Source organism: Rhincodon typus, chromosome 17 (genome assembly GCF_021869965.1).
Source record: "Rhincodon typus isolate 14 chromosome 17, sRhiTyp1.1, whole genome shotgun sequence".
Taxonomy (NCBI): domain Eukaryota; kingdom Metazoa; phylum Chordata; class Chondrichthyes; order Orectolobiformes; family Rhincodontidae; genus Rhincodon; species Rhincodon typus.
Genome location: NC_063348.1, coordinates 39036725 through 39063617, shown reverse-complemented (window position 1 = coordinate 39063617; position 26893 = coordinate 39036725). Strand labels below are relative to the sequence as shown.

General features: G+C 42.8%; 1 protein-coding gene across 5 annotated transcripts in view; it reads right to left on the bottom strand.

Moving 5' to 3' along the window:
• Nucleotides 1-9435, bottom strand: part of mapk8ip1b (mitogen-activated protein kinase 8 interacting protein 1b) — a 139745-nt gene extending 130310 nt beyond the window's left edge. For 2 of the 5 annotated variants that reach the window (XM_048607379.1, XM_048607380.1), the window contains exon 1: nt 9060-9435. In XM_048607379.1, coding sequence (XP_048463336.1) covers nt 9060-9157 — 98 coding nt within the window. In that variant the 5' untranslated portion in view covers nt 9158-9435. Of the gene's footprint in view, nt 1-7987; nt 8043-8487; nt 8583-9059 lie in introns of those variants that run through there. The other 3 variants (XM_048607381.1, XM_048607383.1, XM_048607384.1) reach the window with 3 other exon arrangements.
• Nucleotides 9436-26893: the final 17458 nt, after the last annotated feature.

The window sequence follows — 26893 nt, the reverse complement described above, 5'->3', positions numbered from 1 at the left end:
GGGTGGCCATGGGTACCCGCATGGGCCCAAGCTATGCCTGCCTCTTTGTAGGTTACGTGGAACAATCTCTCTTCCGTACCTACACTAGCCCTAAACCCCACCTCTTCCTCCGTTACATTGATGACTGTATCGGCGCTGCCTCGTGCTCCCACGAGGAGCTCGAACAGTTCATCCACTTCACTAACACCTTCCACCCCAACCTTAAGTTCACCTGGACCATCTCTAATACCTCTCTCTCCTTCCTGGACCTCTCTTTCTATCTCCGGCAACCACCTAGAAACCGATTATCCATTTCAAGCCCACCGACTGCCACAGCTACCTAGAATACACCACCTCCCACCCACCTTCCTGCAAAAATGCCTTCGCCTCCGCCGCATCTGCTCCCAGGATGAGGCATTCCACTCCTGTACATCTCAGAGATGTCCTCATTTTTCAAGGACCGAAACTCCGCCGCCCCCCCCCTTTGGTGGTCGAGAACGCCCTCAACCGTGTCTCCCGCAACTCATCCCACAATAACAACCAAAACAGAATCCCCCTTGTCCTTGTTACCACCCCACCAACCTCCGGATCCAACGCATCATCCTCCGACACTTCCGCCATCTGCAATCCGACCCCACCACCAAAGACGCTTACTTCTTCTTTCTTTCCTCCCCACCCTTTTATCTGCTTTCCGGAGGGACCACTCTCTCTGGGACTCCCTTGTCTGCTCCACACTCCCCTCCAGCCCCACCACACCCGGCACTTTTCCCTGCAACCGCAGGAAGTGCTACACCTGCCCCTACACAAAACCCCACCACCCCCATCCCAGGCCCCAAGAAGACTTTCCACATCAAGCAGATGTTCACCTGCACATCTGCTAATGTGGTATACTGCATCCGCTGTTTCCGTTGTGGCCTCCTCTACATCGGGGAAACCAAGCAGAGGCTTGGGGACCACTTTGCAGAACACCTACGCTCGGTTCGCACTAAACAACTGCACCTCCCAGTCGCGAACCACTTCAACACCCCCTCCCATTCCTCAGACGACATGTCCATCCTGGGCCTCCTGCAGTGCCACAACGATGCTACCCGAAGGTTGCAGGAACAGCGACTCATATTCCGCTTGGGAACCCTGCAGTCCAATGGTATCAATGTGGTTTCACAAGTTTCAAAAATCTCCCCTCCCCCTACCGCATCCCAAAACCAGCCCAGCTCATCCCCGCCTCCCTAACCTGTGCTTCCTGCCACCCCAAGCCCCACCCCCATCTCCTACCTACTAACCTCATCCCACACCCTGGACCTGTCTCTCCTCCCTGGACTGACCTATCACCTCCCCACCTACACTCACTTTTACTGGCTCCATCCCCGCCTCTTTGACCTGTCTGTTTCCTCTCCACCTATCTTCTCCTCTATCCATTTTCTATCTGCCTCCCCCTCTCTCCCTATTTATTTCAGAACCCTCTTCCCCTCCCCCATTTCTGAAGAAGGTTCTAGGCCCTAAACGTCAGCCTTCCTGCTCCTCTGATGCTACTTGGCCTGCTGTGTTCATCCAGCTCTGCACCTTGTTATCTTAGCCACAGGTGAAGGCTGACTCTTTGAAGAGAATTGCTTCCACTAAAGAGATGATTGGTTGCCTAATGAATAGGCATGATTTCTTGTTGTCTGATTCAGCTGTCTGCCCCCAACTTCTGGATTTTTCATGGGACTGTGGATTTCTTTAGAAACCCTTTGTTTGATTATTCTACTGCTTAGAGTAGAGTAATGTGCTGCACCACGTTCCCTCCCTCTGCATTGCCTTTCTTCAGAAGCCTCTCTCTTTAATCACTTTCTCTTTAGGGCTCTTTGTTCTGAATAGTACAGTGCCAGCTCAATGTGTCTCCAAAGGATTGTAACAATAACAATGCTCTTTGTTCTTTAAACCTCTGCAATCAGTCTCTCTGTTAACACGCTCTCTGCTGCTTCCACCCTCTTCTTGGGCTAGAAAGTCTGCTCACTCATGGTCATACCATCAACTAATCCTTTTGCCTCTGACGTTTTAAACAGAGACATTAAAACATTTACAGAATAAAATAAAATTAATCCCCTAGCAAAATAGCACAGCTAGAAACTTACACTTTAATATTAAAAAAAGATTTTGTAATGTATGAATAACGCAATGAGCTAGCAGTAATTTCTCTCTCTAGATGGATCATTTCTGTCGTTCTGGGTGGATATGAGACGCATCAATTAAAATATCCTCTCCCTACAGTAACTAATGCTGACCTGGTACCATAGTATGCAGCTCCAATAAACTAGTACCCTACCAAGTTCTTAGCCAGATGTTAACCCAGTGACCAGACAGGAATGCGATTAAAATAGTGGGAGCAAAGGCATGGGGTAAAAAAATGTTGCACATTCACATCCACTGCTGTTTGAATTCCACCAAGTCAGATCACAGAAATGGACACTTACACTAAAGTCAGATATCTGTTACTGTAATACAGAGGCAGCCACATTTTAGTTAAAGAAGCTTTGGATGAAATCTGGTGGGAGGAGAAATTGGGGCTGAGTAAAACCCAGATTAGATTAAATTGAATTTACTTTTTTGTCATTTCTTTGTAGACAGGCAGCAGCTGAGATCACTGTCAAATTGAATGGAGACCTGTGAAGCAACACGGCCCAAGCTTCATTTGATCCCTCGGCCCCTAACCATTCGAAAATTATTCCTTTCACCTCTGAAGGTCTCACATGTCCCCCAGATATGCAGAGATTACTTAGACCTAGGACATGAGCATTCTTGCAAGAATAGTGTTTATTGTCCATCCATATCCGCCCTTGGAAAGATGGCAGCAAACTAAGTTATTGAATTTCTGCTGCCCACGTGGTGTTAAGTGTATTCAAAGGGGCAAGGCATTAGGGAGTTCCAGGAGCTTAATCTAGTAACAGTGATGCAATGACAGTACAATTCCCCAAGTGAGGGTGGGTGCATGGCTTGAAGGGGAACTTAGAGTTAGTTGCATTCCCATGCATCCGGTAGTTCTTGTCCAGGCGAGCACAGGAGAGAGAAATGCTGTTAGGTTAAATGACACTTCCCACCACACTTTACAAGCCTGCTGCTAGCTCCAGTTAATAGCAAACTTGGACGTCTGCACCGTGTAAAAAAAAAAAATCAGGGGAATGAAGCTGAAATCAACTAAAGACTGAGGGGTGGCCTCTTCAAATAATGAAACAGGAGCTCCAACATTGCCCAACCTATATAAACATAGATTTAAGATAGTCCAGGATTCCAAACCTGTGATTGCACACGATTGCTGTAATTAACATCCTCCATGCCAAATCAAATCTGTTTTGTGGATATTTTTAAAACAATCAAATCACATTGCGTATTGTACTGTACGTAACACTAAGTGTTCAGAAATGTTATGACACACCTCTGGAGCAGTTGGGACTTGAACCTAGGCTTCCTGGCTCAGAGGTAGGGATACTACCACTTCACCTCAAGCCTTCTTTATAATCTTTTGAACAAACTAAAAACAACTAACCACATTCACTAATCAGGATGTCTTTAAATGGGGCACAATGGTGACTCCGTGGTTAGCATTGCTGCCTCACAGCGTCAGGGACCCGGGTTCAATTCCACCTTTGGGCGACTGTGTGGAGTTTGCATTTTCTCCGCGTGGGTTTTCTCTGGGTGCTCTGGTTTCCTCCAACAGTGCAAAGATGTGCAGGCTACGTGGATTGGCTAAGCTAAATTGCCATAGTGTCCACGGATGTGTAGATTAGGTGGGTCATGGGAATGGGTCTGGGTGGGATGCTCTGTGGGTCAGTGTAGATTTGTTGGGCTGAAGGGCCTGTTTCCACACTGTAGGGATTCTATGATCTATGGACGACATGTGCCTTTTCAGCATTTCTTAGTCTTGAGCATAGAAACAAACTAGTTAATAACACCTTAAAAAGGGCCACTGTAACAAAATCTTTGAAAGAAACTTATCAAATTTAAATAACATTTAAATGGAGTGGTGAGACATGGTGATCCACTCTAGTCCCTCAGAGTATGAAGAAAAGTTCTCTTCTACAAAATCTTTTGCATGCTGACATGAACTAATTAGTTAGTTAACTTATGAACAAGCCCTTAAGAGGGGTGTATTGTAACAGAAATTAAATTTCACAGGCAACTTAAACCTAAGATAAAATTCCTGGAGGTTGATATTCTTCAGCCCCTATGGTGCCAGTCATGGAAGGCAGCCTTTCTTTACAGATATTTGACAATCAACACTGTTCAAAGATATTCTTGCACACATCTGGACTGGATGTGAGCTTGAAGCTAGACCTCCTGGTTCAAAGGAAAGGGACACTAGAACCCACAAACTAAGTGCTCAACTTAGTTAACTCCCTTCACCCATTTATCATTAACCTTGATAATACAGTTAACATACCATTAATATTCTAGACATTACCTGTAAACTGACCCATACAGAGGTTGAAAGGCTCAGACTTCACTAAAGTGAGCACCTAAATTTTGTGCCAGTGCTATCCAGAACCAAGACTAATACAAATGATCAAATTAAACACCTCCATTATTGGAAGTGTGGTAATTGAGAGCTAATGTATTACACTAGTTGCGGTATGACTATAGACTAAATTCTGCCACCATGTGCAGAATTACTTGATAATCAACAGCAGGCGTGATGTTTCAGTCCAACATTTCACTTAGGAAGCACTTCACCGTCAGAAGTGCTGATTCTAGATACCACCCTGCGTGCATCAGTTTTGGTCGTAATCCTAATTTTCCAGTGAAAGACTTGAACATAGAGTAATTTGACTCAGAAGTGAGAAAGTGTGACTTGATGAACCATCTCTGACTCTTTTCTAATTTAATAGGTCCCACTTACAATCCATTGTGAATTGTGAAATTATTTACAAATTGTCAAATCTGACTAAAACAGTTTATTTCACTAAAGCAGTAAAAACACTCAGTCACTGCTATTAGAATACAACGTAGGGCAACTGACCTACCATGCTGCACTGTGTCATGGGACAGAGTTTTAACTTCACTATTAAGCTCAGTGGCACTTCAAATTGTTAGCCACAAATTCTTGTGTAACTTCAGACAATATTCTAATTTAGGTAACATCCGCATGTAACAGACACTATTTACATCAATTGATGGAATATCACTTTTATTTTATATGCAGACTTTAATTATACAAATCCCAATTTAAACAAAAAAGGTGCAAAACAACTGACATCAGTTGTAATTGCATCTCTTAAAGCAGTTAAAGAATGCTTCCTTCTTTAGAATGATAGTACAGTCATCTGAAATACAGTGTATAATTCTGGGTGCCTGTTACAGACAGACCAGTGACTACAATTGTCAAAGTAATCCCCAGTTCTTGTGATAGTATTAACTGCTTTACACAAAGGTTAGTGAAACTGTACCACAAATGGCCTGGAGACAGAGACTGCAATAGAAGTAGATTCTTATGGTACAATGGCATTCAGATGCCTGAACACTGTCCAATGAGAAACTTCACTAGCCCACTTGTTAGGCATCTAGGGTGGCTACCTAAAATAGGCATTAGTTTCTTTCAATTTGGAAAGACAGACTGCAGTACCTGTCTTAAGAATCCTTGTGGTTGCCCTGGGATCTAATCAAATTTAAAACATTAGGGTGTGATGTCACTGAGTCAGTGACAGTTGAATTCAGCTACACTTTTTAAAAAATTGATACAGCGAGAGAGTGTTCTGTCTGACTCCAGTACCCCAGCAGCTGCCACTCACTGGAACTTTGTCAATAGCATCACCAGGAAGGCAGCCAGGTAGAAATTGAACTTTTGCATCTCCAAATGGAGTTACTACCTAGAAGCAGTTGCAGCTTCATCCTGACAATAATGAAACCCGAAGCCCAGTTTCTCATGAATCTTCAGGCTTTGGGTAAAATAAAGTCGTTCCCTGCATCCATTTGATGCCACAGCAACTGGCCAAGCAGATCAATGGTGGGACTGACCAGATATCTGAAGGAGTATTAAGTGACAGGGCTATTTGTGTTTAGAATTAGACAGATGCCGTTGTTCTATTGAATTTACTCCTAGTGACCTATGGATTACCAGTTTCCATTGCTCCCCATCAGTAACAGCACCCACTGCCTGAACCCTACATTCTGGAATTCTCTCTTTAAACCTTTTCATCTTGCCAGCTCTCTTTCCATCTTTAAAACTCTTCTTAAAGCTTAATTTGATTGACCATTAGTCATCCGGTGGATGTGTGTCAGGTTAGGGGTTAAGATGCTCCCAAACAGTATATTTTAGACAGTTCATTAAATTGAAAGGAACAATACAAATACAAGTTGCCGTTTACTGAACTTTTACAAAACTTCATGCTGGTAGTGAAGAGATCACCTGCCAATTGCTTGAGAAGGTGCAAGTAAGACTTTTGTCACAAGGGGCATGCTCAGCTGCTTCTGATGGCAGGGAAGATCCAACCATAAGTTTGGGGCTGGAGACTCCAGGCCATACCAGGCAAGGTATCTGATTTTCTCCCCTATTGAAAAGGCGGAAAGCTTGCCATTTGTACCTCATCTTACAACAGTCCCGCAAACAGATGATTCTTATCCTTTTAAATAAAAGCTCTTGTAGTTATTGGTGATACTGGTTCCACAAAATATGAAAAAAAACAATATAGAAGGAAATCACAAAATAAAATTCCCAAAACACCGACAGAAATCCCTTCTCAGGAGCTTTATCAGTTAAAATTTGACCATACCACAGGAGGAGATGGGTCAAGTAAGCAAAAGCTTCAAAGAAAGAGGTATTAAACGTGTCTCAAAAGGAGGCAAGAGAGGCAGAGGGGTTTAAAGAGAGAATTCCAAAGCTTAAGACGACAACATTGGTGAGACAATTAAAAACAGGATGTTTAAGAGGCCAGAAGTGAAGGAGCACTGAGCTCTGAATTTTTTAGGGCTGGAGGGGGAAATCCTACAATTGATGCAATTTTAAAATGGAATTTACAGCCAAGAAACTGGCCACGTATCTCTTTGGTTCCAGGCTGTTATTCATGTGTCACATCAATTCCTTCCAACTCAAGATAGCAAGAACTGCAGATGCTGGAGTCAGAGTCAATACATCGTGGAACTGGAGGTCAGGCAGCAGAGGAACAGGAGTGCTGATGTTTTAGGTCAGGACCCTTCATCAGGATGACCCAAAATATCAACTCTCCTGCTCCCCTAATGCTGCTTGACCTGCTGTGCTCATCCAGCTCCACACTGTATTGACCCTTCCAACTTAATCTTGTTCCATTGTATAGCTTTCTATTCTTTCCTCCACTTGTATTTTTCCACTTTCTTCTTAAATGCATTTACATTCTTCACTTTAACCACTCCACGCGGTAGCAGTTCCACAATCTCACTCGGTGCAAAGAAATTTCCCCTGGAATTCTTATCTGGAATTGTCAGTGATTATCTCACATTCACCGACCCTCGTTCCGACCACCCTACAAGTGGCAGCATTTTCTTTACACCTGTCAAAGGTCACAAACAGGTCATCCCTCAGGTTTTCTAAATTTCATAGAAGATACCTTATACCAGTGAGTAATGGTCCCAATTGCCAGTAGATAGAACAATAGAAACCACTATACAGTCTCACTCACTCAAATATTCTGGGGAAATTCTATAGAATGAAGGAATATTTATGCCTCCAGGAACTCATAGACAATCAATCATGAAGGGTCAAAACAGCAGGAAGTAATTTCACCAAAACAAAAACACCACCGATAAGATTTAAGAAAATCCCACATATTAAGAGCAAAACATGGGTCATTGTACTACATCTGATTTAATAATGATAGACTTTCATTTATATAGTGCCTTTCCTGATCTTCAGCCATCACTAATCACTTTACAGCCAATTAGAAGCTTATGGGGCAGGCTGAGTGTACAATAACACTTCCAGATTTAAAGAGAAAATAAAATTAAATGCTAGAGGATTCTTGTGGCATACTGTAGTGTGCACCAGAAGGCCTGGTTCAAGTCCTACCTGATCCAGAGGTGGGATTAATCAGAAGCTACCATGAAATGATTACGAAGGGTAGTCACTGTTGCAAGCTCAGGAACATGGCAGCCAACCTACAAAGCTGATTCACACAAACAACAATAGAAGACCAGGTTTTAAGTGTTTAAAATGTGCATCTCATTTGGGCCCTAAATAAACAGTAGTGAAAGGGAAAAGTCCCCAGTATTTTTTTCCCCCACGAATAGAAGCGCAGGATCTTTCACATTATGGTCACACAGAGCCTTGAGGTAACGCCTCATCAGAGAGGCGCACCTCAACCAAAATGTTGCGCCCAAGTTTCTGAACGGGACTTCAATCCATAATCTTTCGAGTCCCGAGAAGCAGACAGCCTAATTACCACTTCAGAGCTGAAATTCAAATACCACGCAATTCCATAGTTTCTTTCAGGCGAGCTGTCCTTTCCCGAATTAAGCACTGCACTTCCCAACATCTACATCACGTTTACATTACAAACAGAGACTCACAAATGCATGAGGTTGGCTCATCAACCCACGAAATAACCTGGCCGTCCCGATTCCAGTTTGAGAAACAAACGTCAGATTAACAGCTTTTTTTTTTAAATAAAGAAGGTCCAAACGTTATTTTGGATTGTAATCTCCGCAGGGAAAACACATTTCCGAAGATGCTTCTTAAAGAAAAAGACCTCACATTTAAAATAAAACCTTCCCCACTGTTGCTTCCTGGTCCATTCTAACTGGGAGCTGTCCACGCCCTGAAACACAATCTCTGCCACTTCCAGCCACCACCAGAAACGCACATACACAAATAATCTGCAATTAAATCAAATTAAACCCAATTCTCAGTGTTACTCACGCATCAGTGGGGGATTGGAGAAAAGCTCCCGGTGTCTGCTATAGCAAACCTGGCTGTTTCTGTATCTTATTTCCCACCCCTTTTAAATGCTCAAAGATGTCCCTTCCTCCTCCTCCTCCTCCTCCTCCCTTGGCTCATCAGCTTTTGCATTTCAGATCAAACATTGCCGGAGAGCACGGACAGCACAAAAGCCACGACTTGAAATCGGTGGTAGTGGTAGTACCTCTGCTTTACCTGAAATTGGGAGGCGAGCTGATGTGGAGTCCCAGAAAGGGAGAGGCAGCCGGCGAGTTCATGGACTCTGCATCCGCCATTCTCCATACAGAGCCCCCGAAAGGCGCTTTCACTACGTCAGACCGGGGCAGACTTCAATGCAAAGCGAGCAGCTTTAAACCACTTTGCACACCGGCACCTATCACCGCGAGAGGGTCCACACACTCCATAGGCCTTCCTTCGAAGAGACACTTCCTTCCCTTGTTGAAGCTGGAGGCACGGTGTCTGCTGATGTGGTGCACAGTGATACGACGTGATGGGGGTGACACCAGAATTGGAACAGCTCCACCCCAACCAACCCGTGCTTCCAGCTGGCGGAGAATTCATTGAAAACCAGTCACTAGGGATTGTTAACCACCCCGCTCCCCCACGAATGTCTACATTCTCCAGGAAGTTGCAGATTCATCTTCCAAAACAATTACAGGAGAGGAGGGATCCAACAAAGACATTTCTTTGAATATTTCCATTGTATTAGTTAGAGAATTATTGGAGGTGAGGAAGGGAACAGACAGCAAAAATTGACCTAAATGGAGCCAGTTGTAGCATGTCAATATTTAAAAGTATTATTCACTCTGAAGATGCGCACATTACTGGCAATGCCAATGGTTATTGCCCGTCCTTACACATTGCACTTCAAACACTATTGGTAACATGGCCCAGGAGGGGACTGGGGCTCTTCTCATGCAGTGGTAATGTCTATACCTGTGGGCCAGGAGACCCAATTCCAAATCCCACCTGCTCCAGAGGTGTGTTACAACATCTCTGATCAGGTTGTAGAAAATATCTGGTCCAGGAGAAGAGGGTACCTTTAAGCTCCAATAACTGGACTCAGGGCTCTAGGAGCTGATTATGCTCTGGTTAGAGCAACAGCACCAGGACTTGTGATTTCTATCCTTACTCCTGAGTGGTGAATCACCTCCTTGAATTGTTGGCGATTATCTGTGTAGGTACCCCACAGGGCTGTTAGGATAGGAGTTCCAGGGTCTCTGACCCAACGATATTGAAGGAATTGTGTTATAGTTCCAAGTCAATTTGGTGTGTAGTATAATGCATGCTTAGGTGGTGCTATTGAAGGAAGCTTGGCAGGATTTTCTGTGTCTTTTCACCTCAGCCACAGCACTAACATTCTGCTTTCCATTTCCCAGAACAATCTCTGAGGACAGACGCAATGATGACATCCTCCTTCCTGTAAAAAGAAGGATCTGTAGTTAAAAGGGACCCCAGTGTGCTCAGTGTGGCTGATTTCTACATTGCGGTTAACTGGAGACTCAGGAAACCAAATTTGAATATTGCACTGCTTTTGGATTCTTCCCTGAAGTACTGATTCCTGCAATGGGAAAAAGAGGACTAAGCAGGTAACAATGGAAGTGGTCAAGGAAGTGAGGAATGTGGTTCCTCAATCCTGGAGACTATGCACTAACAGATTCAATAATTTCATAAGGGCAGGAAAGGCAAATGACTTCCACTTTGAAGTATCAAGCTCCACCTTCCTCACTTCCCCAGCATTCTCCTCATGGGCTCCTCAGAACAACACATCTTCCAGTTCTGCCCATTCCTCTGACAACGTATCTTTTCACATCCCAATCAAAACAGCTAAGACTCCCGTTCACCCTCAGCTTATTGCTGTCATGCACCATGCCTCACAATCCTTGTCTACCACTGTTGTTATTCCATCCTCTCCTTTTAATCCATTTCTAACAAACATTGCTCTGTTTTCTGTCCTTGAATGTGAAGCAAATACAAAACATCAGGGGGAGGTAGAGATGAGGCTAGCCCTTCAGTGAAGAACACCTTGACAGCCATTGGCAATGTATGCCTACTGGATCCACTGCAAAGGATGGGTCATCATGACCAAGTGTGAAAACCTGAGCTTTCTGAGGCACTGGTGTTCTGCGAAACCTGATTTTGTATTGAGGGTCTTACCTTCTTCCGGATGCGGAAATTCCCTCTGTCCTGAGGAACATATGGCTGAGGAGAAAGCAGCTGCTTCTGCTCTTTTGCTTCATCTTAGTGCAAGGTCCAAACTAGTGCTACATATGGTGTAGTGACAGCTGACGCTGAGCAAGTTGAGTGAAATCCAAGAGAAGTAAATTGACTTCCAAAAACCTTGAAGCAAAAAGAAGTCAGTCTCTCTGAACAAGAACTGTAAGGACTGGCTTTTCCAGTACACTGGGCAGCAGCAGTTGGCTTCACCTTTATTTAAAGGGTTTCCAACATGTCAGTTTCACTGATTACTGATTCCCTCCTACACTCTCGCATTATTGACCTTAATGAGTTCCTCATAATTTGCCAAATTTGTGTACTGTCTGTAAATTTGAGCCACAATTTTGGCCTTAAACAATCAGGCCCCTTTCTAAATATTGAAATTGCTGACCTGGCAGCTCTTCAAGGATGTCCTATTCACCTCCAAGCACAGCCCAGAAATAGAGAGGAATCTGTTGACTTCTGAGCCCAGAAGCAATATAAATTGTCAGTGTGGTACAACACACACTGAGGCATTCCACCCATTATGCCTCTCTGGCTATCTGTAAGAACTATCCAATTGATCCTAGTCATTCCTCTTCTCAAGGGCTTCATTATTTTCCATTTTAAGAATTGAAAGTTAACATTGAATCTTTTCTCACCACTATTTCAGGCAGTGTATTCCAGATGTTAAAAACTGGTCTTTTATATTCTGTTCTGGGCACCTCAATTTAGGAAAGATGTGAAGGTCTAAGAGAGAATGTAAAGGACACTTATCCCTGGAAACATTCTTATGAAGAATTCAGTTAATTGTACAGATTGGATAGGCTAAGGTTGTTCTCCCTGGGTTGAAGATTGAAAAGAGATTTGACAGAATTATTCAAAATCATGAAGGGTCAAGTTGGAATAGACAAGAGGAAACTGTTCCCATTGTTGTTATATATTAATTGTATCCAATTGTATGCAGGTAGTAGGCATTAACTGGAATACTTTGTAGTTATCGGCTTGGAAAGTACAAGTTTGAAATGTTTATCTCTGTAAATAAATGCTGATAAGTGGGGCAGCACGGTGGCTCAGTGGTTGGCACCTGGGTTGGATTCCTCCCTCAGGCGACTGCCTGTGTTGGGTTTGCACATTTTCCCCGTGTCTGTGTGGATATCCTCCGGGTGCTCCCATTTCCTCCCACAGTCCAAAGATGTGCAGGCTAGGTGGATTGGCCATGCTAAATTACCCGTAGTGATCAGGGATGTGTAGATTAGGTGGGTTATAGGGGGATGGGTCTGGGTGGGATGCTGCAAGTGTCGGTGTGGACTTGTTGGGCCGAAGGGCCTGTTTCCACACTGTAAGGATTCTATGATTCTACGAAAAGTTTGTAAGGAAGTCTCTAGCTGAATTTCTGCAGCATAGCACCTGTTGACAGGATTCAAAACCAGAGAATACACATTTCATGTCATTAGCCAAAAAATTAAAAGTGACAAGAGGAGAAAAGGATGTTATAGTGAGTGATTACAATTTGGACAGTACTGCCTGAAAAGGTGTTACTGGCAGAATAGGTCATGACTTTCAGAAAGCATTTAAATAAGAGCTGAAAGGAAAATATGTTGCAGGGCTTCAGGAAAGGGTTGAACAGACAAGATTGCTCTCACAGAGACATGACATAGGCTCAATGGATCAAATTCTCTACTGTAACCATTCTACAATTCTATAACTAACCAAATAAAATGTAAATGTCTCCAAGCACCAGATGGTGTCCTGGCTTTTTGCTCAGGTACTAGAACCAGGGGAAGCCAGATCTTACTCTGATGATCCTGAAAACGTTTCAATTATGTTTGGGCTTTTACCACTATGGAATATGGGTCATTTTATTCTATATCTGGAAGTACTTTCATACACAATCAAATGGCTTTTACCACCGCTAAATCACCCGTGGCAGATTTTACCTATTAACTGCTACCGTTATATCACCTATGTTTCCAGTTGTTCAAATTACATGCAGAACCAATTAATGGTGATGAATAGGGATTATTCTTTTATTCCGTTATTTATATCCAGGGAATATGGGTCATTCGATTTGTCAGTTGCTTCAGAACACCTAATACCAATATGACTTTGATGACTTATAATACATTATTTGTCCTTCACTTATACTTTTAGATATTGGTAATCTGTCACTTTACATCAATAATTTCCTTCTAATATATTCCATTTGTTCAATATTTATTAAGGGTATTAGAACAGGTGTATAATTGTATTTGAATTATGTAACGAATGATAAGAAAATAATATTTTAGATATTTTTAATCAACCTGATAAGAAATGTTATGTCACACCTCTGGAGTAGGTGGGACTTGAATCCAAGTCTTTTGGGTGAGAGGTAGAGACATGTACCGTCTTGTCCTCCCATCTTCTAAGTTTTGTGTACTAACAGTCTCTGTTATCTCCCCTGCACAACTTCTTAAAGTCATTCCATTTGACATTAAATCTCCTTTTCTTTAACATTTAATCTCTGTAACATTTAATTTGCCATGTGTCTTGCCAATTTTCCAGTTTATTTATGTTTTCCTGAAGTCTCTTACTATCCTTCTGATTGCTCACAGTGTTTCTAAATTTTGAACTCACTGCAAACTGCCTCCTGTACCCAAATTTAGATAATTAATGTATATTAAAAGGAACAATGGAATTTAACCCTGATAAATGTGAGGTGATGCATTTTGGAAGAAGTAACAAGACAAGGGATTACTCAATGAATGGCAGGACACTAAGAATTTCAGAGGAACAAAGGGATCCTGGGGTACTTGTCCACAAATCGCTGAAGGTGGCAAGACAGGTTAATTAGGGTAGTTAAAAAGATAAGGCACTTGCCTTTATCAGTCATGGCATAGATTATAAGAGTGGGAAGGTTATGTAGGATGAGGTTATTACCTTGCTTGCCAAGCTGGCTGGTTATAGTTCAAACGTTTTGTCACCATGTTAGGTAATATCATCAGTGTGGCCTCCAATGAAGCGATGTTGTTCTACTCTGCTTAGTATTTAAATAATCCAGTCTGTTGAGGTGTTTTGTGTCATTTCTGGGGTTTTTTTGGGGTCTAATTCCACATGTTTATTGATAGCATTATGGGTGGAGAACCAGGCCTCTAGGAATTCCTGTTTGTGTCTATGGTTGGCTTGAGTTAGGATGATCACGTTGTCCTAGTTAAATTGATAGCCTTCATTGTCTGAGTGTATTGAAATGAGCAAAAGTTTAATGTTTCATTTTGCTGCTAGTGTTCATGTATCCTGATGGCTAGTTTCCTTCCTGTCTGGCTGATACAATATCTTTGGCAGTCGTTGCACAGTATTTCGTACATTGATCCTGCGTGTCGTGGGTATGGGGTCTTTGGTCCTTGTGAGTGTTTGTCATAGTGTGGCTGTGGGTTAGTGTGCTATCCTGATTCCTAGTGGTTGTAGGAGTCTTGTTGTCAGTTTTGATACATTCTTGATATGCAATAGTGGGGCCAGTGTTTTAGGATGTATTGTGTCCTTTTGATGTTATTTATCTGGTAGGCATCTGCAATGAAGTTGGTGGGGTGTTCATTTATAGCGAAGACCTTGTATAGGTGCTCTTCCTCCTTCTTGCGAAGTTCCAGTATGTTGCAGTGGGTTGCAGTCCATTTGAATAGTGTCCTTACACAGTTTTGTTTGTGGACGTTGGGGTGATTGCTGTGGAAATTGAGGATTTGGTCGGTGTGGGTTGTCCTTCTATATACTGTGGTTTAGAATTCCCCACTCATCATTTGTTCTACCCTGATATCTAGGAATGGAGGTTGATTGGAGATAGTAGGAACTGCAGATGCTGGAGAATCTGAGATAACAAGGTGTAGAGCTGGATGAACACAGCAGGCCAAGCAGCATCAGAGGAGCAGGAAAGCTGACGTTTCAGGCCTAGACCTGTTTTCGTCTTCTCTTGTGAATTTGATCCCAGTGAATACATTGTTGATGAGGTGATCTGTCTCTTTTAACTTAGTGTGTTTGATAAATGTGTTGTTTACGTATTGTATCTACAGTTTTGGTTGTGTGCGGGGGAGGGTTGTGTGTTCCAATATTTGCATGACAGCCTCTACAATAAGACCTGAAATGGGTAACCCCATAGGCGTGCCATTAATCTGTTTGTATACTTGACCGTTAAATGTGAAGTGTGTGGTGAGACATAGGTCCAGTAGTCTGAGAAGGTTGTCCTTGCTGATGGAGCTGTCAGTCAGCGTTCCTGTTTCCTCTAGTAATGTGGCCAGTGTTTGGACGTGAAAAGCGCAGTAACTTCAAAGGATACCATAATCTCGTCATCAATTTTGATTTTCTTGCCCTTATTAAGGAATTCCTGGGTTGAGTAGGTGGAGTGGGGGGATCCGTCGACCAGGTGTTTTAGTCTTTGTTGTAGGTCCTTGGCGAGCCTATATGTAGGTGTGGCCGGTAGGAGACAATGGGTCAGAGGGGGATGTCTGGTTTGCGTACTTTGGGGAGTCCGTATAAGTGGGCGGAGTGTTCGAGCCTTCTGGTTTTATTTTTATGTAGTCTTTCTTGGTTATTTTTCCTGCATTCTTTGGTCTCATCAGTGTTTGGGTGATCCTATTTCTGAGCTGCAGTATTGAGTCTATCTCCACCTGTTGGTAAGTGTCTATATCTGCAAGCAGTGCCTGTGCTTTTTCAATGTCGTCTGGTTCGTTCATAATGACAGTCATATGCCCTTTGTCCACTGGTAGGATTATGATGTTCCTGTCTTTCTTGAGTTCTTCGAGTGCTTTTCTCTCTGATGTGGTTAGGGTGTCCCAATTATTCCTCCTGTTCAATGCAGTCTGTCAGATGGCCTGTTGAATTTTGTCCGTGAGTCCATTGTTTTTTAGTTTGGCTTCCAGTGTGGCCATGAAGTTTGCTCTGTTCGCATGTCAGTGGTTATAGTTTAGTCCAATATTAGAACAGCTTTCTCGGTTTTTGTAAGTCATCTGTTGGATAGGTTTCTTACCCATGAGTCCGGTTTGTTGTTGTCCTTGTCTTTGTGGCAGATCAGTTAGGTCACCTTTCCCTGTACTTTGCCTGTTTTCTTAGTTCTGGTCCTGTGATGTTTGGTGGTGATGGCCTATTCTAGGGTTGTAGTCCATTGCTGATCGGTAGCGTTTTGGTATAATGATTTTTGGCATGAAATTTCTCGCTAATACTTGTGGAGCCAGTTATGGGCATCGTTAATCATTACCCGAAGCATTCTGCGGCCATTTTGTTTGGCTGTTTTGTGCCCCTGTGGGTTGTTGAGTGGAGGTTTGTATTTCACACTGCGGGGCAGTACCTGGTTCCTGAGGCATTCATGGAGAAAATGAAATTGTTCACGGGTAGCATTCAGTCGGTTGGTGAAGGTTTTCCATTGTCGGGCTATTTTGAGCATGTTGCGCCCATAAGGTTCTTGCAAAGATTTGTAGCTCGGGTTGTAGGTGAGGTTGGTGACTTGCTCGCCGAGCTGGCTGGGTGTAGTTCAGACGTTTTGTCACCATGATAGATAACATCATCAATGAGGCCTCCGATGAAGCGATGTAGTTCTCCACCCGGAATGCTGTCAATTAACATGTGGAATTAGACCCCATATACAAACCAATGCAAAAAAAAACCCGGAAATGACACAAAACACCTCAACAGACCGGATCATATAAATACTAAACGGAGTAGACCTACATCGCTTCATCGGAGGCTGCACTGATGATGTTACCTAGCATGGTGATAAAATGTCTGAACTATAACCAGCCAGCTCAACGAGCAAGCCAACAACCCCACGCATAACCTGAGCTACAAATCTTCACAAGAACCTTAAGGGTTATGTAGGAGTTGTACAGGATTTTGGTTAGGCCACAGCTGAAGTATTACATGCAATTCTGGTCACTGCACTGTGGGAAGGATGTGATTGCACTGGAGGAGGTGCAGAGGAGATTCGCCAGGATGTTGCCTGGGATGAAGCAGTTTATCCATGAAGAGAGGCAGAAAAAGCTGAGAGGGGACCCTGATTGAAGTGTATAGAATTATGGGGAGCATGGACAGTGTGGATAGAAAGCAACTGTTCCTCTCAGTTGAAGGGTCAATTAAACAGGGGCATAATTTTAAGATTTAGCCGAGATTTCAGGAAACATTTTTTCACCCTGAGGGTGGTGGGAATTTGTCTGGGAGAGTAGTTCAGGGGAGCACCTTAAAACTTTTAAAAGTACTTGGATGAGCACTCAAAATGTCATAACATTCAATGCTATGGGCCAAGTGCCAGAAAGTGAGACTAGTGTAGATATGGAGTAGTGTAGATATAGAGTAGTTGTCTGTGAGGACTCAATGGGCCAAAGGGCCTCTTCTGTACTTACGATTCTGTGAACACTGGTCCTCAGAAAATAATGACAATGATAAATCTTCATGTTAAATAAAATACAGAGCAAGAATCCATACATGAAATAAACACCTTATTAGTTAATGACAAAATATTGATTTTGAGTGTTCTTGTGGTACAGTGGAATTATCCCTACCTCCGAGCCAGGAGGGCCCAAGTTCAAGTCCCATCTGCTCCAGAGGTATGTAATAATATCTGTAACAGGTTGTTTAGGAGAACACCTACCCTAAAGAGCTGAAGAAGGGTCTCAACCCAAAATGTCAGCTTTCCTGCTCCTCTGATGCTGCTTGGCCTGCTGTGTTCATCCAGCTCTACACCTTGTTATCTCAGATTCTCCAGCATCAGCAGTTTCTACTATCTCTACCATAAAGAGCTCCTACAATGATATTCTGGGACTGTGATGATTAACCTCATCAGCCACAACTGTCTTTAATTTGTTCTAAATGTGACTCTAACCAGTGGAAATTCATCCTCTTGGTTTGCATTGTCTACACTCTTGCTAAGCTCCTTGACACCATACTTGGTAAAAAGCTGCCTTGATGTCTAGGGTAATCAGTATTCTCACCCTAATGTTTTGAATTCTGTAATGAGGTCTGTAACTGAGCAGCCCTGAATGAACTCAAACTGACTACCATTGAGCAGATATTGTGCCTTCCATTGCATTGCTGATGATTAAATGTAGACTGATAGGATATTAATTGATTGGATTGGATTTGTCCTGCTTCTTGTATATAGGACATACCTGGGCTGTTTTCCATGATTTTTGCCAGACCCACTGAAACAGTTTGCCTTGAGGTGCAGTACGTCTGAAGCACAAACCTTTCAAGGGTTGTATACATTTCTGGTAAGGTCATCATTTGAAGCCTATCTATAATTACCCTTGGGAAAGTAATGTAGTCCACCTGCAGGTGATGATGATGATGATGATGGTGATGGACTGCTACAGCCCACATGTTCTAAGAAAGAGAGTTGCAGCATTCAGACCAAGCAACAATGATGGAATGGTGATACGGTTCCAAGTCAGGATGCACTGTGACTTGGAGGATGGTGATCCCATGCATCTGCTGCCCTTGTCCTTCTAGGTAATAGAGGTTGGGCATTTGGAAGGTGCTGTCAAAAGTGCCTCAATGATTTGCTGCAGTGCATTTTGAAACTGGCACTGTGATTTAGTGGTGGAGAGAGTCAGTGTTGAAGATGCTGGATGAGGTGCTAATCAAAAAAGGGCTGCACTGTCCTCGATGGTGTTTGAGTTTCTTCAGCGTTCTTAGAGCTGCACTCATCCAGATATGTGGAAGGTATTTCATCGCACTCCTGCCTTGTGTCTTTTAAATGATGGCGAGGCAGTGGTGTAGTGGTAATACCATTGAATAAGTCAGTTAAAGTCCTGAGCTAATATTCAAGGAACATGAGTTCACATGCCATCATGGCAGATGGTGAAGTTCGAATTCAATCTAAATTTGGAATTTAAAAAAGCTAGCTTAATGATGACCATGACAGCATTGTCATTAAAAACCCATCTGGTTCCTTATGGCCTTTAGAAAAGGAAATCTGACATTCTTACCTCATCAGGTCTACACATCATTCCAGACCCAAAGCAACATACCTTATCCTTAATTACCCACTGGGCAATTGGGCATGGGCAATAAATGTAAGCACACCACTAATGCTCACACCTCATAATTCCACAAAGACTGTCCTTTTTTTGTTTAACAGATAAGTTACTTGCCACTGAGTCTAGCCATAGTATTTACAGTTCTTATCCAGTTAAGCTTCTGGGTAACATCCCTTCCTCTCCAACATCACCCCCCTCTCACCCTACCCCCAACCATCCCCATGAATTTGATACTGGGGGATTAAGCAATGGAAATGCCATTCAATGACATGGCTAGATTCTTTCTTGTTGGAGATGGCCATTGCCTGGCATATATGTTCTGCAAATATTACTTGCCAAGAATCAGTACCATCCAGATTATTGTCAGTTCTTACTGGAAATGGGTATAGACTGCTTCAGTATCTGAATAATATTGAAATAGGAATGTATGATTTAAGAGTTAGAGTAGGTTATTTGGTGCCTTGAGCCTGTATAATTATTCATTCATTAAGATCAACTTCTAGATTCTCCCATGAGAAGAAACATCCTCTCTACATCCATCCACCAAGACGTCTCAGGATCTCATATGCTTCAATAAAGTTGCACCTTAACCTTCTAAGCTCCAGTGGATACATCCTTTCCTCATAAGACAACAAGCCCAATCTAGGTATTAGTCTGGTAAACTTTCTCTGAACTGCTTCTAATTATATCCTTTCTTAAATAAGGAGACCAATATTCTATACAATACTTCAGATGTGACCTACCAGTGCCCTACATAACTGAAGCACAATTACTCTACTTCTATATTTAATTTCTCTCACAATAAACAATAATATTCTATTAGCGTCCCTAATTATTTGCTATACCTGCATGCTAACCATTTTGTAATTCATGTGCTAGGCCACCCAGATCCCTCTGCCTCTCAGACTTCTGCAATCTCTTACCATTTAAATAATCTGCTTCAGGATTTCTGAGTAGGAGCAGAAGCTGTTGGGGTCTCAAAATAGTTGCAGCTTCAGTGAATGTCTCCTGGCTGCTACTCTGTCTGAATCTTTTCTTGATGGCTTTTCCATCCTCGATTGGACAACTGCATGTGAGAATCTGGGTCTGAATTTTCCTTTTTTTGCCAAGGGGTGTGGATGTTACTATATTGGAATAGTTAATTAGTGATAGTTACTGTATCTATTATTCTATTAATTTTCCAATAAAGTTAAGTTGTTCTAAATTCCTCTTTCTTTGGTTGTATTTTAACTACAGTGTTTAAATAAATTGTGTTTTGGTTAACATTGAATAGTTTCACCAGTTGCATTGCAAGGGGAACAGATACTTTATATTTGCCTTTAAAATAAGAAAAAGTTAGGGTCTAGGCTAGCTTCTTAAAATATTTTGAGGGGATCTTTCTGGTCCATGACATAACATGTTCTAATTTCCCTACTTTCCAAGAGTACTACATAATGGAATTGTGTTTTGATTAAAAACTGGATTGCTCAGTGCTGAGCAACCAGAATATGAAAGGAGGAAGAAGTTTCTTCATGAGGGAGATCAGGGAGAGACAGAAATCTTTCTTAAATTGGTGTGTCATTTGTCATTATTGTGATTCAAACAAATGTATGGACACCATCTTAAACTGATGTAGAATTCAAATTATAATTAAGTAGCTCATCAGGTCCTTTGTTTGAGATTTATAGAAGTGAATTCTGTCCATTCTACTATGGATGTTATCACATATACAGGATTGATCTGAGGTCCCTTCCAGGATGCAACCGGCACATGGCTCAATATATTTACCATTATATAGTATGGATAGCTGTGGAAATCCCTCCTTAAACCACACCCCACCCCCCCACAACCTTTAAAATCTACCTCTTTCGTTGTCTGTTTTAACATAATCTTATGTGGTTTGGTGTCAAATTGTATTTGATAATCACACCTGTGAATTGCTTGCAGCATTAAAAGCTCCACATAAATGTTAGTCTTTTTGTTGTATAAAATCTGAATATTTACATGCATCTGGCATTTCCTTCATCAAATTTAAATGGGAAGGACATAAAAAGGAGTGGCATAGCTCTGCAGAAAAGAGTAGGGGAAAGAGTATGGGAGGAACGAGGTAATCTCTCAAAGAGCTGACAGAGACATGTGGGTTCAATCGTCTCATTTAAAAATTCAATGTTGATAGAATGATGAGGGAGGGTTAAAAAAAACAGACAGAGGCTAATGGAGCTCTGAGGAAACTCATTTCAATTCATCTCGATTCTTATCTATGCTAAACTATCCCTTATTGAAAATGCTTAACATTTTAATTACCTGACTTGAGACAGAATAGTCTGGCTTTCTCTACTGAAGTTTAATATATTATCAAAGCAGAATAGAATTGTGGAGCAAAAAGAACGCCTGGCCCATCACTTCACGTACTGTTTCTTTGAAAGGGCTAAAAACTTAGTCCACTTTGGAATGCTTCCCACATTGTCCTGAGACTGTTTCTTCTTTCAAGTTTTTATTTAGTTGCCTTTTGAGACTTACCATTGAATTTGCTTCCTCTGCCCTTTCAGACAGTACATTCCAGGACACAATAACTCAGTGCAAAAACAATTAGAGGAACACAGAAAGAATACAATGTGACAACTATAGACATACTCCAGGAATATGATGAGGGCACTATCAAATATAATGCAGACTTTTATTTAAAAAAATATAACTTATTCATAAAGTTCATATAAACATATTATGTAACAGCTGAAATTTGGCATTACATAAAATGCATTACAATTCCATTTTTAATTAGGTAAGTGGGACTCCAAGGTGACTCACCACACTTACAAAATTGCAGAATTTGTATGGTCCAGAAAGAGGCCATTCAGCCAATCATGTCTGCACCAGTTCTCTGAGTATTTTAACTTAGTGCCAATCTTGTGCCTTTTCCCTGTAATGCTGCACATTATTTCTAGGTAAATAATCATCAAATGCCCAATTAAATGATTCAGGTGAACATGCCTCCATCACACAACCAGGCATTGTATTCCACAGTGCACACCAAGGTTTAGGTCAGGGAAAGCATGCACCTGGGAAACTGAAACAAATTTTCCTCCAGCCAATAAGATCACAATTGACTGTATGCCTCAGCCAATTTGTATGCAGTTGGTCGGTCCTTTTTATTCAATGACCTATAACTTTCCTCACAGGTCTGTTGTGTGGCACTATACCAAGTGTCTTTTGGACATCCATGTAGTCCACAAAAATGCCAAAGATCTGACGGAGAGTCATCTAGACTCGAAACGTCAGCTTGCTGTCTCTCCATAGATGCTGCCTGATCCGCTGTGATCTCCAGCATTTGTTGTTTTCAGTACAGATTCTAGCATCTGCAGTAATTTGCTCCTAGTCTGCATCATCAGCCTTGCTCCGTCAACTGTCCCTGCTACCTCGTTAAAAAACTCCAGCAAGTTAGTTAAACACCATTTTCCCTTAACAGATCCATGCTGACTCTTCTGAATAAATCCACATTTTTCCATGCAGCGATTGTCTTTAACAATTCTCCACCACCAAAATTAAACTGACTGGTCCGTCATTGTTGCAACAATCTTTAGATTATTTTTTTGAATAAAGGCTTAATGTTTGCAATTCTCCAACCCACTGGCACTACCTTTGAGTTTCCTGCTCTGTCACCATTGCCTGTTCTCACCTTAGCCATGCCTCTTGTCTCTGAGCGTAAATCCTCTCTTCGCTCCCTCAAGGTCCTACTCCTCCTTTTACTACCCTTTGACTTTTGATGTGGTGCAGAAGACTTTTAGAATTCCTTTTCTGTTAGCTGCTGGCCTTTTGTCATAATCCCACTTTGCTTCTTATATTTGCTTCTTCACCTGCCTCTGAACCTTCTGGATTCAACTTTGTTCTCAATTACATTTACTCTCCAACAACAGTCTTAACTCCACTTTTCTTCTTTAGCTTCATTTCTATTTCTTTATCTGCCAAGGAAACCTTGATTTATTTGTCCTACCTTTCCCTTTTGAGAGAATATATCTTGCCTATGCCTAAATCATCTCCTTTTTTTATTACATTTACAGGCTATTTTACTATCATTGTTTCAGGTGAAATATCCTCTGGAGCATATATCTCAAGGAGTTTCACATGGATTCCAGCACCTCACTGTATTATGTTGGTAGAGTCTCAGTCTGTGGCCTTTCCCCATCAAGACCTGGTGGAGGCTGCTCCAAGCTTTAGTGTGTCCAGCAGCATGTAGTCCTTAACCTTTGGATGAGCCAGTCTGCAACAGCAACATCAGTCATGGTTTGCTCTTGAAATAATACAGAAAAACTACAGGAATATTACTGCAACACTACCAGTGCATGATAGAAAAAGTACTTCACTGGAGAAAGTACAAATTTAAAGCAGACATGTGCAAAATATCCAATGCAAATTTCACTCCTTTTACCAAACATTTGATCTGGTTTGATTCCGTCATCCCCTGCTCAGAATTGAATTACCTTTCCATGCTTTGGATTTGCTCCTCTCCCTGTGTCTGCTCACTGGTCCATTCATTTGACTTCTCTTCCTCGATCCAACTCTTGTCAACTGCAGCTCCCTCCCATCAAAAATGTCAGTCAGCAATCAAAGCCTGTTTTCTTCGTGTTGACAATGGATTTGGGCCATTGACACTGCTGGAAGGACTCTCTAGTTCGGTGCTAGTTATGATTCATTGTGCAATACTTTGACCTCTGAGATGGATGTTGTGGATTCAAATCCTGCTTTTGAGATCTATGAAATCTAGGCTGACCCTCCCAGCCCAGTGCTGTACTGTCAGAGGTGCCAGACCCTATGCACCCTTTCAGTTGAGTGTAAAAGGTCCCATTGTGTTATTAACAACACAATGTGGAGCTGGAGGCACACAGCAGACCCGACAGCGCCAGAGGAGCAGGAAAGTTGATGTTTCGGGTTGGAATCTTCTGAAGAAGGGTCCTGACCCGAAACGTCAACTTTCCTGCTCCTCAGATGCTGCCTGGCCTGCTGTGTTCCTCCAGCTCCACGCTGTGTCACCTCTGACTCCAGCATCGGCAGTTCTTGCTATCCCCCATTGTGTTATCTGCTTTGTGTTTTGGGGTCAAAGTTCGTCTGTTAATGCACATAACAAAGCAAATTATCTGATAATTTTGCACTGCTGTTTGTAGGAGACTCAAGTTGGCTTCTGTACTTTCTACATTGCCATTTTAAAATGTGGTTGTTAATTGGTTGTATTTTGTGATGTCCTCAGCTGACGAAAGCCATTCTATTCTTTAAAAAGACAGGTGTCTGAGTACATGCCTTCAAAATTATGCAGAGGTTTGATAGAAAAAATGTTTCCACTTGTGGCTAGAGTAAAGAAAAAGCTATAATAAAGAAATAGCCACAAATCCAAAAGAAAATTCACAAAAAATACTTTTTTCTTACCAAAGTGGGTAGAATGTGGAATTGCACCGAGAATACATCTCCTCCCACCCACCTTCCTGCAAAAATGCCATCCCCTATTCCCAATTCCTTCGCCTCCGCCACATCTGCTCCCAGGATGAGGCATTCTACTCCCGTACATCTCAGATGTCCTCGTTTTTCAAGGACCGCAACTTCCCCCCGTCAGTGGTCGAGAACACCCTCGACCGTGTCTCCCACATTTCCTGCAACTCATCCCTCACATCCCCTCCCCGCAATAACAACCAAAACAGAATCTCGCTCGTCCTCACGTACCACCCCACCAACCTCCGGATCCAACACATCATCCTCCGACACTTCCGCCATCTGCAAGCCGACCCCACCACCAAAGACATTTTTCCCTTCCCACCCTTATCTGCTTTCCGGAGGGACAACTCTCTCCAGGACTCCCTTGTCGGCTCCACACTCCCCTCCAGCCCCATCACACCTGGCACTTTTCCCTGCAAACGCAGGAAGTGCTACACCTGCCCCTACACCTCCCCCCTCCCCCCTCACCCCCATCCCAGGCCCAAGAAGACTTTCCACATCAAGCAGATGTTCACCTGCACATCTGCTAATGTGGTATACTGTATCTGCTGTTCCCGTTGTGGCCTCCTCTACATCGAGGAAACCAAGCGGAGGCTTGGGGACCGCTTTGCAGAACCCCTACACTCGGTTCGCACTAAACAACTGCACTTCCCAGTCGCGAACCATTTCAACTCCCCCTCCCATTCCTCAGACGACATGTCCATCCTGGGCCTCCTGCAGTGCCACAACGATGCTACCCGAAGGTTGCAGGAACAGCAACTCATATTCCGCCTGGGAAACCTGCAAACTGGATTTCACAAGCTTCAAAATCTCCCCTCCCCCTACCGCATCCCAAAACCAGCCCAGCTCGTCCCCACCTCCCTAACCTGTCCTTCCTCCCACCTATGGCCTCCTCCCACCTCAAGCCCCACCCCCATCTCCTATCTACTAACCTCATCCCGCACCCTTGACCTGTCCGTCCTCCCTGGACTGACCTATCTCCTCCCTACCTCCCCACCTACACTCACCTTTACTGGCTCCATCCCTGCCTCTTTGACCTGTCTGTCTCCTCTCCACCTATCTTCTCCTCTATCCATCTTCTGTCCATCTCCCCCTCTCTCCCTATTTATTTCAGAACCCCCTTCCCCTCCCCCATTTCTGAAGAAGGGTCTAGGCCCGAAACGTCAGTCTTCCTGCTCCTCTGATGCTGCTTGGCCTCCTGTGTTCATCCAGCTCTACATCTTGTTATCTCAGATTCTCCAGCATCTGCAGTTCCTACTATCTCAGAATGTGGAACTGCTACGGTTATTTTTTTTTTCTTCAAGGTAAAGACACTGAGCCTACAGAAGGGTTGGTGAAACAACGATGTGAGTTTTTATTTGAAGATAAGATGATATACAGATAATGATTAGGGGAAGTTGAGTATAGTCCATCTGCTCTCTGCCCTGCTACTTACAAACTGACTTCAGTCAGGAGCAATAACACATCACATCCTGGTGTTCAGACGTGTAATAGTTGATAGTAATTTAAGATTGCCTCTTTAAAGATGCATTCCATAAAGTTACAACAGCTACCTCAGGGAATAGCTGCTGCATTTAAGGAGAATCTGGATAATTACACGAGGGGGAAAGGAATGAAAGGGTATGGTGAGAAGATTAGATGAAATGGAATGTCTGTAGGCTCGTGTGGAGCATAAACACTGAAATGGACCTGGTGGGTCAAGTGCCATGTTTTGGAGTTGTAAAATTATATGTAATATTTTTGGGAGTTCACAGCTTTACGGTCAGCTACAACTGCATGTGTGGATCCTGCTCTGTGTATGATGCAGCTCTTCTCTTGATATCAAGAGCATTAAGCGAAGGTTGCAAGGAGATATTCTTCCTGTGTTTACTGTGAACCATAACAATCTGATTCACTGTGAATTGTAGAAAGAGTGGACACCATCTGCATTTAAGGGAGTAAATTAGAAACTAAACTGCAGAAAGAATATTTCAGTCTGTGATCCAGATCAACCATAAACTAAATGAATAATAATGAGGGGCTGAATGGCCTACTCCTAACAGCGTGGGCTAAAATTTTTCTGTCCTGCAGTGGTAGGATAGAGAAAGGGACTGGAAGCAAAAGCAGAAGGGAGTGTATTGGGTCAGCTCCCTGATTTGTTCCTAATACTGTGATTTTGCTGGAGGCATGATGAGTACAGTAGAGATTACCCGTCTAACTGTGGCAGGTACGTAATTTGCCTATTACTGGGTCCCCTGGGTGTGAAGTGCTGCTGCTGCTGCTGGGATATTCCTGAAAGTGGCTGGGCTCCCGTAAGGCTGAAGCCCTGTACTAAATTAGAGGCAGTCTCCCAGTGGAAGACCAGTAGATCATTGTACCTCTTTGC